Source organism: Mizuhopecten yessoensis, unplaced genomic scaffold (genome assembly GCF_002113885.1).
Source record: "Mizuhopecten yessoensis strain PY_sf001 unplaced genomic scaffold, ASM211388v2 scaffold1961, whole genome shotgun sequence".
Classification (NCBI taxonomy): Eukaryota; Metazoa; Mollusca; class Bivalvia; order Pectinida; family Pectinidae; genus Mizuhopecten; species Mizuhopecten yessoensis.
The window spans coordinates 1,711,027-1,725,873 of NW_018404308.1; the positions used below are offsets into that span (position 1 = coordinate 1,711,027).

General features: G+C 38.1%; 1 protein-coding gene across 3 annotated transcripts; it reads left to right on the top strand.

Annotated features, from left to right (window-relative positions):
* The first annotated feature begins 5 nt into the window (after positions 1-5).
* On the top strand, positions 6-14,745 carry LOC110443889 (protein SYM1-like). 3 transcript variants are annotated; one of them, XM_021488341.1, is made up of 5 exons: positions 6-35; positions 5,782-6,150; positions 6,778-6,854; positions 10,687-10,840; positions 11,264-14,745. In XM_021488341.1, the coding sequence occupies exons 2-5, from the start codon at positions 5,883-5,885 to the stop codon at positions 11,278-11,280; spliced, it is 516 nt and encodes a 171-aa protein (XP_021344016.1). In that variant the 5' UTR covers positions 6-35; positions 5,782-5,882; the 3' UTR covers positions 11,281-14,745. The 3 variants fall into 3 exon arrangements, with proteins under 3 accessions (XP_021344016.1, XP_021344024.1, XP_021344032.1); XM_021488349.1 differs by lacking the exon at positions 6-35 and adding an exon at positions 3,916-4,151; XM_021488357.1 differs by lacking the exon at positions 6-35 and adding an exon at positions 4,146-4,223.
* Positions 14,746-14,847: the final 102 nt, after the last annotated feature.

Below are 14,847 nucleotides of genomic sequence, written 5' to 3' on the forward strand. Positions count from 1 at the left end.
AAGTAGGTGATTTTTGCAGTAGCACCGAGAAATTGGTAAGAGGACATCAAGTACATTGGCCCCTAATTCGATAAAGTTGAATACAAGACATAAAGTAAATCACATAAATCGTATCCCTGGTAACTAAAACAATAGCCGGCCCAGTCCCGAAGAGTCATTTATTCCCCAAACACAGAGTTATTTGGTACAATTTTGCATGACCAATATCATAATGTGCTATGGGAAATTGTGAACCACTATTTAGTTCCTTTTGAATAAGTACCGACAATCGTTTAGTATACGTTACACTTGATCTGAAAGTTATATGTTTCAGCATATTCATAAATCCAATTTGACACATAATTGACATATTTCCACTCCGTGTCTTAATATTGACATTTTGTTCAATGTAACGTGACCAGCACGGGCATTATTTCCCGGACTCTTTTAGAATCAAACGTAACGTATGCAAAGGAACCTTACTCATATCTTTCAACCAGTTGAAACGGTTAAACCTGAAAGAAAACGATAGACGCAGATCTGAACCGAGTCTGACCTCAGGAATATTCGGCATGTGTAGAATAAGGGGTCCAGATGTGCCTTACCGAAACAAAAATGCTGAATGAGTTTGCGTTATTTCTTTATAAAACAATATGTCAATCCACATGTAGATTTTTAGATATGTTTTACATTAAGTGGACAAGTGAAAGAAGGACCTATTATTATTACAGGATAGGTGAATGCATCTATAGAAGGAGGTTGGTGAAATAGCTGTACTACTGTATTTTATACATGGATGTGTGATGTCCAATTTGCTGGTTTTAGGTAAAGGGAATTTCTCATAAACTCAGTGGCAGAGCTACTCCTATAACATACAAGAGGCCTACTCTCACCGTGTAAAACCTCTAACATTGTTGGAGTATGGGAGAGCCTGACCTAGACAGTTGGTGGTCGCTGGTGTATCGCCATAATAGGCACAGATCTGTTTATTACTCCTTTCTATTCTGGTGGCTGCTCATCCAAGGTTTCAGGTCGTTTCTCCCTAACTCCTGTACACCCTGTGTTCGTTCGCTCTAGGTTGTTTCGCCTTTTTTATAGCCTGTTTAGTTTTGTGTATGTGGCTAATACAGTCTCAATTAAAGTTTTCTTTATAGTCTTCATCGGAATTACATCCATTTCGCCCCAAGACCGTTACGCTCCAAACCAATTCGCCCCATTTTTTTTTTACATCGCCCCAATTTTCAGTTCAGTTACCCCCATGTATGACAACCATATCGCCCCAAATCCGTTTCGCCCCAAAATCTATATCGCCCCAAAAATTCTGTATCACCCCAACCGCTATGAACTTTTATCATATGTTTACTCAGAATATGAGTGTTTTTGCATATTTGATAACTTCTGACCACTCCTAATACCACTTCCGGTCACCCGTGTGATAAGTTTCTCTGTCAGTTGGTTTTTTGCTTAGACTGTGTTGAGCAGACGTCAACAAACAAAATGTCAACAAACCAGAGAGAGGAAATACTTAATTCTCTAGGGTCTAGAATACTTGAATTGGATGACCTCATTGATAAGGAATATGCGGAGCGATTTGAAACGATATTTATTCAGAATTGACGGAATATCATCTTGTAATAATCTGTTTCAGTTGACATTGTTGATTAAATTATCTAATTGTTTTTCCTGTTGACTTGATTTTTTGTTACTTGAACATATGATAAAAAGATTATAATATGACCATTTTGATATCATATCATATCATATAATAACCTCTAAATATTGAACTATAAAAGGCAGTTAATGGGAGGTAAGTCTTTCATTTCTTGTTTCGAATAAATTCGCGTGGAAATAATCTAATGATCTTAAACATTTATATCATCTGAAATATACAAATACATGCTCAGCATAGATAGTATAGATATGATACGTTGGCTACCTTCGGCAAAAGAAAAATCTAATTATCTTTTACATATACCTGAATATTATTGTACAAATATACATATATATAGAGAGAGAGATAATTATTAATTACTTACAACAACAACAATAACAAAACCAACTGTTATTAACAAATGATACAACATAATATAACACAAAGATATATATCTTTTCTTTGATATATATCGTGCACAATACATCACTTCATATTTCTGTGGATACATTTTCCTAACGTTGTTATTTTAATAACACCTGTCATCAATGCGGCGACACAAAATGTTCAGGAACCTCAGATCGTCGATATATGGGTTTGTTAGGTCATCTGAGACAAAGTCCAGCTTCTCCAAAACCCCTGAACCAATTTCAATGAAATTTTGCAGAAACCTTCCATGGCCAAAGGCCAACCAAAATTGTGAACTATATGGTCCCAAGCCCCCAGGGGCCTGAGGGGCCAAAAAGGGTCAAATTGACTAAAATTTTAAAAATCTTCTTCTCAAGATCCAGATATGGTAGAATCAAATACTCTTCATAGATGGAAGGGTCTTAAGGTGCTTTACCATAATTCAGCTGACTGACAATCACTATTTGTACATAGTACATATACTACCCAGATCTTTCACGCTACTTTTGCATTACATGTAGTTCAAGTTACCTTTGTTACAAAATGATTCCTTTTTCCTTTGGCAACATTGATAACATCAGTTTTTACATAACTCAGGTGACCGTTAAGGACCATGGGCCTCTTGTTGTTTGTTTAATAGCTACAGGCATCAAAGTTTGATGACAAGATGTACACATACCTAAAAGAAATATGTTCTTTATAATAGCACATGAAAACATGGATTTGTTTGTTTATTTTAAAGCCACACGTGTCAGTGTATGATAAAAGAATGTACACAATGCTACATTTCCGTAAGTCACATCTTATGGAAACATAAACTGAAAAAGAACATTAAAGGAAACATATCAATTTTACTATTCCAACTTTGCAAAACTAAAAATTATGTATATATATTTGATGCGCCGACCTTTCCGAAGTATACACGAAACAATAGTTATTCCCCTTAGCACGGTAAACACAATCACATAATAATGGGAAAATAAGCAAGCTCCTTTTTTTTAGGAATGGAGCATTATATTTTTGGTGGCGAACTAGTTGGGGCGTTATGTTTTTTTGGGGCGAACTATTTGGGGCGTATGCTTTTTTGGTGGCAAACTGGTTGGGGCGATACGAATCAAATTTGGGGCGAACTGGTTTGGGGCGTAATGGTTTGGGGGCGTAACGTCTGACACCCCTTTTTATACGCCCGTCAAATTTGACAGAAGTATAATATGCCATAATACTTCCGTCAAAAGTTTACGCCCTTGAACAGTACTGATTAGGTTCATCCTGACAATAGTGTACTGTTTGTTAAATATAGAAATCTTTACCAGTGGGGGACTATGGATTGCCTTGCAATACTTTGCCTTGTTTAATTGGTGGATCACATTTATTATATGTGATTATAAAAGGAATGTTTGGTGTAGCATCATTGTTTTTCCATTGAGTAATTGGTTTCTCTGATCACTCATTCTAAAGAAAAAATTTCCATTGAGTAATTGGTTTCTCTGATCACTCATTCTAAAGAAAAAATTTCCATTGAGTAATTGGTTTCTCTGATCACTCATTCTAAAGAAAATTGGAGGTAACCTCTACATTAAAATCTTTGACAAAGTTTCATGGCTTCACTCTCCAAATGCTCGTCTCTATTGTTGATTTTACGTATGTGTAATGCCTGCGACAAAGGGATATTGTTGATTTGGTGTCTCGGTTGGCAGCTGCTATAGTGTAGATAAAGGTGCACATTCCTGGGTTTGTTGCAAAGCTTTGTCCCCAGTGTACCCTCTTCAGATATGAAAGCAGTAGTGTCCAGGAAGTTGATTTCTATCTCGCTTATCTCAGTGGTTAGTTTTTTGTTACACCTTCATATTTATATATATAACCTGGTGTGTGTGATACCAACCAAACAAGACGGTGGAGAACTCTTGGTATAAGGAGTTAAGGACCTAACAAGTGGGAGTTCTTTTGGATGAAAACTTAAAGTCTGGAGAAGTGGGACTTGATGTAAAAGATGTCATTGCTCAATACTAGTGTCAAAGCTACTATACTAGTGTAACAGCAAAAAGAGTAGCATGCTTCCACTGGGGATCGAACCCTAGGTTCCTAGGCGGACGGTCTACCACTTAGCTAAAGGGTTATTCTCTCTAGCGTGAAGCGAGAAGGCGACTGTAATCCTATGGCCTAAGATAGTCTGGGAAGCTAGAAGGTGACTGTAATTCTATGGCCTAAGATAGTGTGGGAAGCTAGCAGGCAACTGTAATCCTATGGCCTAAGATAGTGTTGGAAGCTAGCAGGCCACTGTAATCCTATGGCCTAAGATAGTGTTGGAACCTGGCAGGCCACTGTAATCCTATGGCCTAAGATAGTGTTGGAAGCTAGCAGGCAACTGTAATCCTATGGCCTAAGATAGTGTTGGAACCTGGCAGGCCACTGTAATCCTATGGCCTAAGATAGTCTGGGAAGCTAGAAGGTGACTGTAATTCTATGGCCTAAGATAGTGTGGGAAGCTAGCAGGCGACTGTAATCCTATAGCCTAAGATAGTGTGGGAAGCTAGCAGGCCACTGAAATCCTATGGCCTAAGATAGTGTGGGAAGCTAGCAGGCGACTGTAACCCTATGGCCTAAGATAGTGTGGGAAGCTAGCAGGTGACTGTAATCCTATGGCCTAAGATAGTGTCGGAAGCTAGCAGGCAACTGTAATCTTATGGCCTAAGATAGTGTTGGAAGCTAGCAGGCCACTCTAATCCTATGGACTAAGATAGTGTGGGAAGCTAAAAGGCGACTGTAATCCTATGGCCTAAGATAGTGTGGTAAGCTAGAAGGTGACTGTAATCCTATGGACTAAGATAGTGTGGGAAGCTAAAAGGCGACTGTAATCCTATGGCCTAAGATAGTCTGGGAAGCTAGAAGGTGAGGGTAATTCTATGGCCTAAGATAGTGTGGGAAGCTAGCAGGCCACTGTAATCCTCTGGCCTAAGATAGTGTGGGAAGCTAGCAGGCAACTGTAATCCTATGGCCTAAGATAGTGTTGGAACCTGGCAGGCCACTGTAATCCTATGGCCTAAGATAGTGTTAGAAGCTAGCAGGCCACTGGAATCCTATGGCCTAAGATAGTGTTGGAAGCTAGCAGGCCACTCTAATCCTATGGACTAAGATAGTGTGGGAAGCTAGAAGGCGACTGTAATCCTATTGCTTAAGATAGTGTTTGAAGCTAGCAGGCTACTGTAATCCTATGGCCTAAGATAGTGTGGGAAGCAAGCAGGCCACTGTAATCCTATGGACTAAGATAGTGTTGTAAGCTAGCAGGCCACTGTAATCCTATGGACTAAGATAGTGTGGGAAGCTAAAAGGCGACTGTAATCCTATGGCCTAAGATAGTGTTGGAAGCTAGAAGGTGACTGTAATCCCATGGCCTAAGATAGTGTCGGAAGCTAGCAGGCAACTGTAATCTTATGGCCTAAGATAGTGTTGGAAGCTAGCAGGCCACTCTAATCCTATGGACTAAGATAGTGTGGGAAGCTAGCAGGCCACTGTAATCCTATGGCCTGAGATAGTGTTAGAAGCTAGCAGGCCACTGTAATCCTATGGCCTAAGATAGTCTGGGTTTTCTTGTTGCTTTGAAATCATGGTGTTAATAATATGATTTTCTTATCAGATAAATAAAGTAATCAAAATGTAACAAAAATGTTTTTTTAATTATATAAAATATTTTGAGTTATATGTATAAAGAATATTGTGTGATATATTTTCTTTTTTCCAATCAGTATTGTTGTAACAGGAACACCAAACAAGACCTGACCTTCACATGGCCAAAGCTCCAGTGTTAAGTGAATTATTGTGAAGGGAGGCTATAAGAACACCCAAGATGATTAAAGCTGTCGGTTACTATGGTTCCCTGTGGCTGGTGGCTGACTTTGTGGAGCAGAAGATCGTTTGTAAGAAGGTGGTGTATGACCCTTACAAGGCTGCACGCTCTGTGACCGTTGGGGGCGGAGTAGTGGCCCCTCTCGTGTATACCTGGATGAAGGTTGGCGAGAAAATACTGCCAGGGAGGTCACTTCGCACAGCGTTGATGAAAGTCTGCATTGACGCATTTGTCTTCGGTCCTGTTGCTATTTCATCATTTTATATGTGTGAGACATTTTAAGCATCTTATTAACTAGTTTTGTGTACAACTTACAAGTATCTCCTAACAACATTGATCCATATACTAAGTATAACAAATGTGAAAATCATAAAAGACATATGTAATACTTTTTTTTATTACATTTCATTTTTAATGCCTTCTGGGATAAAATTCCAATTTGTTTCATTTATTAGAGAGAAAGTATCAAAATATACCCAGGTGTGTGTCTGCGATATCACATCATTGTACCGAGGCTGAGCTGTTGGGCTTATTTATAGATCAGGTTACAGATATACATTTTTTCTCTCAATAAGGTAAATTGTGACAAAGAAATATCGTTATTAAAAGGAAACGAAATGACACTTATTCCACTTTTCCATAAGATAGGGTATGCTTTACTAAAGGCTTCAGTTTGATTAATATTGTAATACTGTGTGATCAGTTGATCGTATTTAGTGAATAAACCTTTTGTGTATGAATGGAGAGTATGCTTATAATTTCAGACTGAGAAATAAATTAATTTGGTGAAATTTTGTTCCCACTTGAGTGTCCAAACCCAAATATTTGGGATCATCAAACAAAAAATGTCGACCAAAAGTTTATCAGCTGTTTCTCTGATTTTGGTTTGTTTTAGCATCATCTCTGTTAGAAGGGAAGAGTTGGCAGGGATCTGTGGAGGAGTGGAAAAAGAAACTAGCGCCAACAATAAAGGTTAGTTTTGTATCATTCTACTTGTCAGCATCATTATATATAGATATCTTTGATATCAAAGGACTCCATTCTCTGTAGACATAATATACACATTTTCTATACCACCTTGATATCATCAAAAGCAGAACTGTTAGATTTTAAAACAATGTATGTGAAGTAACAGGATCAACTTTCCTCACCATAACGTTACTGTTTCCGTTGCTGAAGGATTGAAAAAATCAAAAATCTATCCGAATCAGTGTACTTAGTTGGTTGGTTGATGAGTTTATAGTCTACACTTCGAAGTCGGTGTTCGGTCGATGTGAGGAGGTGAATTGGAATTGGCGCTTACCGGGCCCTCAGTGATTCAAAAGTCCCCTGCCCATTCAGGTCACGCTCTGAGGTCGGACAGCTCCTCAGATACAGACAGGCTGTCGTAGCGGCTGTAGTCCACGGATCGATGTCCTTCTAGTAGTCCCCGCTGCCCTCCTATAATATCAGTGTAATGAAACATGAACTTTTTATACTGAATTCTGAGACTAAGGATCCCAGTACCACTGCCAGAGACTGTAACTCAGTATTGGAAACTGTTATTTCCAGCATGACTAAAGCTTTGATAAACCATTTCTGACAAGAAAACCATACCTTGTAGTACTTTTATGAGAAATAGTAAAGATAAAATAAACAAAATATGATCAACAACAGTGTTCTGAGTGTAAAAAGTGATCGTGGCTAGACTGGGATTTGAATGTCAAACTTCAGATTGTTATACTATTACACTAACCGATTGAGCTACCTGGTCAACAGAAGGTTCCTGGCCCAACTGTAATGCAGTTTTCCCAAATGGAAGTTAAGGGGAGGTTACTGTATATAGGGGAAACCACAGTGCAGTGGGACAGGGATCCTTAAGGGGAGGTCACTGTATATAGGGGAAACCACAGTGCACTGGGACAAGGGGTCCTTAAGGGGAGGTCACTGTATATAGGGTAAACCACAGTGCACTGGGACAGGGGTCCTTAAGGGGAGGTCACTGTATATAGGGAAAACCACAATGCAGTGGGACAGGGATCCTTAAGGGGAGGTCACTGTATATAGGGGAAACCACAGTGCAGTGGGACAGGGGTCCTTATGGGGAGGGTACTGAATATAGGGGAAACCACAGTGCAGTGGGACAGGGGTCCTTATGGGGAGGTTACTGTATATAGGGGTAACCACAGTGCAGTGGAACAGGGGTCCTTAAGGGGAGGTGACTGTATATAGGGGAAACCACAGTGCACTGGGACAAGGGGTACTTAAGGGGAGGTCACTGTATATAGGGGAAACCACAGTGCAGTGGGACAGGGGTCCTTATGGGGAGGTTACTGTATATAGGGGAAACCACAGTGCAGTGGAACAGGGGTCCTTAAGGGGAGGTCACTGTATATAGGGGAAACCACAATGCAGTGGGACAGGGATCCTTAAGGGGAAGTGACTGTATATAGGGGAAACCACAGTGCAGTGGGACAGGGATCCTTAAGTGGAGGTCACTTTATAAAGGGGAAACCACAGTGCACTGGGAAAGGGATCCTTAAGGGGAGGTCACTGTATATAGGGGAAACCACAGTGCACTGGGAAAGGGGTCCTTAAGGGGAGGTCACTGTATATAGGGGAAACCACAGTGCACTGGGACAGGGGTCCTTAAGGGGAGGTCACTTTATATAGGGGAAACCACAGTGCACTGGGACATGGATCCTTAAGGGGAGGTCACTGTATATAGGGGAAACCACAGTGCAGTGGGACAGGGATCCTTAAGGAGAGGTTACTGTATATATGGGAAACCACAGTGCACTGGGACAGGGGTCCTTAAGGGGAGGTCACTGTATATAGGGGAAACCACAGTGCATTGGGACAGGGATCCTTAAGGGGAGGTCACTGTTTATAGGAAAAACCACAGTAAAGTGGGACAGTGATCCATAAGGGGAGGTTACTGTTTTTAGGGAAAACTACAGTACAGTGGGACAAGGATCCTTAAGGGGAGGTTACTGTTTATAGGAAAAACCACAGTGCAGTGGGACAGGGATCCTTAAAACAGACACAACATAATTCCTATTTGACACTTCTGTTTAAATTGTGCAGGGTTTCTCCTATTCTATGTATATGCAATATAGAAAACAATTATGGTTCAATGTAAATGTTGATATTAAGGAAGCGTTGTACATCTTTTATTTCATGTACAAATATATAACAACTAGAGTAGGCCAGGAGCTAGTACTAATATAATACCCGGCCTCCTCTGCCCTGGCCGGGCAATCCCATTTTAGTTGAGCAAACCTGGTGTGAATCACACGGGGGCGATTTTAGAATTAATTGACAGGATCCGTATCCATTAATAGGTTTGTAATATGAACTTTTTCTGTTGATTTCCTACATAATTTTAAGTTATACTCTGCCTTATATGTTGTTAAATTATCAAGTTTACGTAGCAAATGCAATCGAAATCTGAATTGACTGCCATGTTGGAAACTTCATCCGTCTTCTGATATAGGTCAGACGTCTAAATATGGGTGTCATGACCACATATGGAAATTGTAGTAAACATGACGGCATCAGTAGTAATACTATATTTGGCCGTGACGGCCATATAAGGAAACGGGTAATTGAGATAACATCACGCCTGATCTAACATGGCGGTCGTTTCTATTTTTAGAGTTTTTAGTAAGGATTTGTTATTTCAATGAATATGCAATATTTTGATAATATTATACTCATATGAGGGGTGAATCATATATATTATTACAGTTTAGCACTTTTGATTTTCCTCAGTTTTTTTGAACAGGACCGCTTCATAGCTCTGACCACGCAATATATAAATGTAGGCAGGGACGTAAATGCAAGAGTAACAAATTTTAGCCAATCAGGACAGTATTTCCGTCTAATAGCTAAATCCAGCGACAGTTCCAAGAGTAAATACGAAGTTATAGAAGGATACTTAGTTCTAACTAAGAATAAGATTATATCCAATGACTTTTGAGTGAACTTGAGTCCGTGGTAATGGATTTTATTTGCAGTTTGCTTAGTATTACTGGTAGGTGAAGTATGTCTTGTTTATGAATATCTGAGCTCATTAACTAAGTATTAAGTATTTTACCGGAAGTTGCGTGTAGCATGCATGACCTACAGTCAAGTGGCAGTTCCCGATTGAGATAAACAGGGTGCATTTTCAAGAAGAATACGACCACAGATCATAGGTTGTACCAAGGAAAGGAATGATATTTACAAGCCATTCAAGTGCATTTGAGTCCAAAGTAACACATATTAAAGACAGTAGGTCCGGTATATGATTCAATTTAGTACCAGTGGGTACCGCTAGAGCGGCGTATGTGTGAAAACAGCATTTATGAATATCTTGAGCTCATTACTCAAGTAATACCAATAGTTTGCGGCTAACACCTTAGCTAAAAATTGATACAAAATATTTTTTGCATGAGATAAACAAGATCTACCTCGGTAAATAGTTATTTCTAGATGCTGTTTAAAGTTTGGAGATAAATTGATCTGGAGTCTAACCTGCACCTACTAACACACAATGGTTCAAGAGAAAACAATCTCTTTTATTGTTCTCACTATTTCTCAGAAAGTGCAATAGACATCTTTCTTATTTTTTACGTGAGAGTTCTCCATGTTCCTTAGTTACACATATCAAATTTTGAGACTGATCAGAACACAAAGATGGCCGATAGGTGGCCATCTTGAATTTTGAGAGTTAAAGTTTTTTAGTGCATTTTCTCAGAAAGTTCAGTAGGGATCTTTCTCAAATTTCACATGCAGTTTCCTCTTGGTCCCTAGTTCTGCATGTTGTTTTATATACTTTTAGAGAGCATGGTGTCTATGGCCTGGTGTACAGCTGCTCAACTTCATGTTTGTACCGCCGACCAGGAGAGTGTATTTTGTGGGGACTGTATCGTTGTTCTGGTCCGTGTTCTTGTTATATATGAAGGATGATGCTGTTAAACATGGAGCCAGGACAGGTACAGTATATAATTCACAGTTACTCTATAGCTGTATTCCACATAGGCACACGTTGTATATGCAACCCCAATCATATCCATCACTTCTCCAGGAAAAAACAATCCTAACACATATATTTATTTAAAGCACTGAAATCCAAAAGTACCAGGTAAAAAAATCTTGCTGGAGTAATCAGCATTTTCTTAGTAAGATAGCAAAAAACAAGGGAGTGATACAGGCATAATGTCGAGCCTCTTGTTTAAATATGTGAGAGATGAATCAATATTACCAGGTATGTGTTCCAACTTGCCATTTTACTTTCCAGATATTCATGAGGAATATATATTAGCAAAATCTGATGCATTCACAGAAATGAAAACCTCACGAATATATAATATGGTAGCAAAGTCTTTTAGTTATGGTGACTTTCTCTTTTGTTTCAGGATTAGATGAATCGTAGATGTCCCAACTCTATACACGAAAGTCCTGTGTCCAGCTATGGTATATATTTCTATAGCTAAATCACTGGTGATGACGTCATTGTGATATTCTAGATCTCTGCTTCTTCTGTCTACAGCTTCACAGTAAATCCTGACTTTACCAACATCAAAACCAAGTGTATTGTTTGGTCAGATATGACAATGAAGTCAGGGAAAACAGATAAGTCATTGTTCTGGGACCATTACATCAGGTGTTGACAAAGTCAGGTATCGCTGTACCATTGTATTAACCTCTGTGCAGTGTTATAATTGTTGTTTAGTATTACTGTAGCCTGTCCTTATTGCAGTATAACCACTTGTACATCATACATGTCTATATTATATCCAAGCTGGTAGGGATCATGTGACCACTTGTACATCATACATGTCTATATTATATCCAAGCTGGTAGGGATCATGTGACCACTTGTACATCATACATGTCTATATTATATCCAAGCTGGTAGGGATCATGTGACCACTTGTACATCATACATGTCTATATTATATCCAAGCTGGTAGGGATCATGTGACCACTTGTACATCATACATGTCTATATTATATCCAAGCTGGTAGGGATCATGTGACCACTTGTACATCATACATGTCTATATTATATCCAAGCTGGTAGGGATCATGTGATATCCAGTAACAGTGCCAATAGACGTTATATATTATTTTTAATTGTTTATTTATTTGGATTTTTAATTTCTATGCAAAATAGTTAAATACAAGAACCCGTGTTTACATGTATATTAAAATGGTTGTGACCTAGAATATACTGCTGTGAGTACAGAACATTCTAATTACATACTACTAACTAGGATGTTAACACAGCTATCTAACATATCCAACTAGCACTACAATGTCGCTAAATGGATATGGAGAAATTTTTAAATCATCTTTTTTAATTATTAAATATTTACTCCTTTTGTTTGGGGTAACAAAAACTTTTAAAATTAACAAAACTATTTTAATTATGAAATAATAAGACAACAGAGTTTATTTGTATAACTCCTTTTGTTCACAACTACATTTTTCATTTGTTTCGTCATTGTCACTATGGGACAGGTCAGAGAATTAATGCTATCATACATGTACACACTATACAAGAGAGTATCCCGATTCTAATCAGGTATATAACATTATATAACCATCGTTTTTTAATTTGGTATGCATATTATTCTTCATTAAAATGACACTAAGCTCAAAGTAAAGGGTACCAAGTATCAAGTTGGAATGATTTATTGTCATAGTCACAGCAATATCTCTACAGAATTGTTCAATAGAAGTTACATCTTGTGATGCATTTTACAGAATTATAATTGTTAGAAACGTGAGTATTTGGAAATGAATATACAAATGAAAGGGGAAAAACTGCAGGGGTCAAACTCCAGACCTATCAACACCTTACCAATGTGGCTATCTAGGAATTATAAATGCACAGAATCAAAATGAGGGATGAATAGCTTGACAAGGGATATAACTCTAAACACAGTAAAAGTCATTTTTGTTGCTTCATATTCAATATAAAAAAGAGATTATTCAAAATTGACAAAACAAGGTCTAAAGCGGAACTCTTTTTCCTAACTATAATTGGTGTAGTGGTACCCTTTGCCTTAACATGTAGAATGATATGATAAATTAACATGTAGAATGGTAGAATGATATAATAAATTTATATCATCTCTCAGTCATAATTGATTATTGTTTTAATGGTCATTTTGCAGACATGTAACCAGAGGTGCAATGACATTTTAATCAGAACTGTAAAGAGAGTCTTTATTTCTCTTTTGTTGTTAAAATCATAATAATGTGATAGAGTTACCGTAATTAGAATGGCAAGTGCTTTTTGCAATGATTACAGATATTACGTTGTGTAGGAGAAACACATACAAAAAGTGATGATAAACTGTAATTATAAGCTGTCAAAAAGTGCTGAATATTTTCAAATAATTTCCTAGTTGATGTTGTATTTTACATACCATGTTGTATATTACATACCATGTTGTATATTACATACCATGTTGTATATTAAATGGCTGGGACATTATCACATATGTGTGTAACAGTGTGTTTTGATGGTGATAGAAAACAATACGCCAGTAAACTGTTTTAATTTGTTTTACCGGTGAGTTTATACGCTGAAGGTTGAATGGTGAGTAGTGTTGTACTAGTATTTGCTACATTGAAATTATAGCCCTTTCACCACTGTAGACCATAATGGATTCATCCATATCAATGCATCGTAGATTCTAATTAAGTTACATAGGGGTGAAAGGGTGAAACTTATGTCGTTAATACACTATTTGATATTTTTACAGTATGATAGTATGAGGCAGAAAAACACAGGGTTATTATGTGTATTTAATAGGTGTTAAATTTTTACCTGTAATATTAGTTATACAAAAACAATTGTACATCTCTATATAGTTAAGAGTTTGGCGATACATGTACATGTACGTGAAAACGAGCTGGTGTAACCAGATGAATGATCGTTAAGTATTGTTGTCCTGGAAGGTATAGAAGTTTGGTAAAGCTTTCAATACTACGCTGTCTGCCCCCCAAACGCTCATGTTATAAAGAGGAATATTAGTGAAATGTTAGGGGCCTCATCTTCTACCACATGGCCTACCAATACATTTCTATTGTAGTCCAATGTATGGATAGGCTAGTGTAAACGTTTCAATATTTTTATGTTTTGATGTTGACAGATATTGCTGTATTTATAATCAGACTCAGGCAAATAACAGTAGATCTATTATTCTGTATAGTTTACATTGATTTCATATATTTGTTAACCAACATATGCTCTCATTTTTAATGTGTGCAGAAAATGTAAGGTATAATTTTTAAAGCGACATTTCTATGTTCCTCATCACTTTGTAAGAAATCTCTAATGTGTTCCTATTATACCATAGTGGGCCTGCTAAGCATCCCTATATCCTATTGTTTTGGTCCCAGAGTCTCATCACTTCACCATTACTTTTGGAGACTTTTGGAAGGGTTGCCATCTGATGAATTCTCTCAAATCACTCTTGTTGGCACAAGTGTTAGTGCAAAAGGAGTGTCATTGTGGGAGGAAAATGAAATACAATGTACCCAAAGAAACCTCACATAGTCAGGGAGGTGACCCCATACTGTTTCATGTCTAATTGGGAACCAAAGAAGCTTAAACAAATAAACATGATGGATCTTTACAAATCAGGTAGCATTTGTCCCAATGGAGTGGTTTGACCACCTAGTCAGTCAGCCTGTAGAGTACCCGGTGAGCACGAATCGAGCACGCCTTGTGTGACTGCTCATGGCTCTAGGTCACTTTCTCTATAAGAATATTAAGCAGTTTTGTAGCAACATTGTAGGGTTTTTAGGTCACCGGAGACAAAGTCTCAAGTGACCTATTGCGATCGCCTTTTGTCCGTCGTCGCCGTCGTGCGTCCGTCGTGCGTCCGTAAACAATTTACATTTTCGACTTCTTCTCCAAAACCCCTGAACCAATTTCAATGAAATTTTGCAGGGACCTTCCATGGACAAAGGTCAACAAAAA

What these genes read in the sequence shown, in the direction of transcription:
- LOC110443889 (XM_021488341.1), top strand. Translation starts at nt 5,883, where the DNA reads ATGATTAAAGCTGTCGGTTACTATGGTTCCCTGTGGCTGGTGGCTGAC. An exon ending in TATTTCATCATTTTATATGT is followed by an intron (nt 6,151 to 6,777) that starts GTGAGACATTTT and finishes GGTTTGTTTTAG; the next exon opens with CATCATCTCTGTTAGAAGGG. An exon ending in AACTAGCGCCAACAATAAAG is followed by an intron (nt 6,855 to 10,686) that starts GTTAGTTTTGTA and finishes ATATACTTTTAG; the next exon opens with AGAGCATGGTGTCTATGGCC.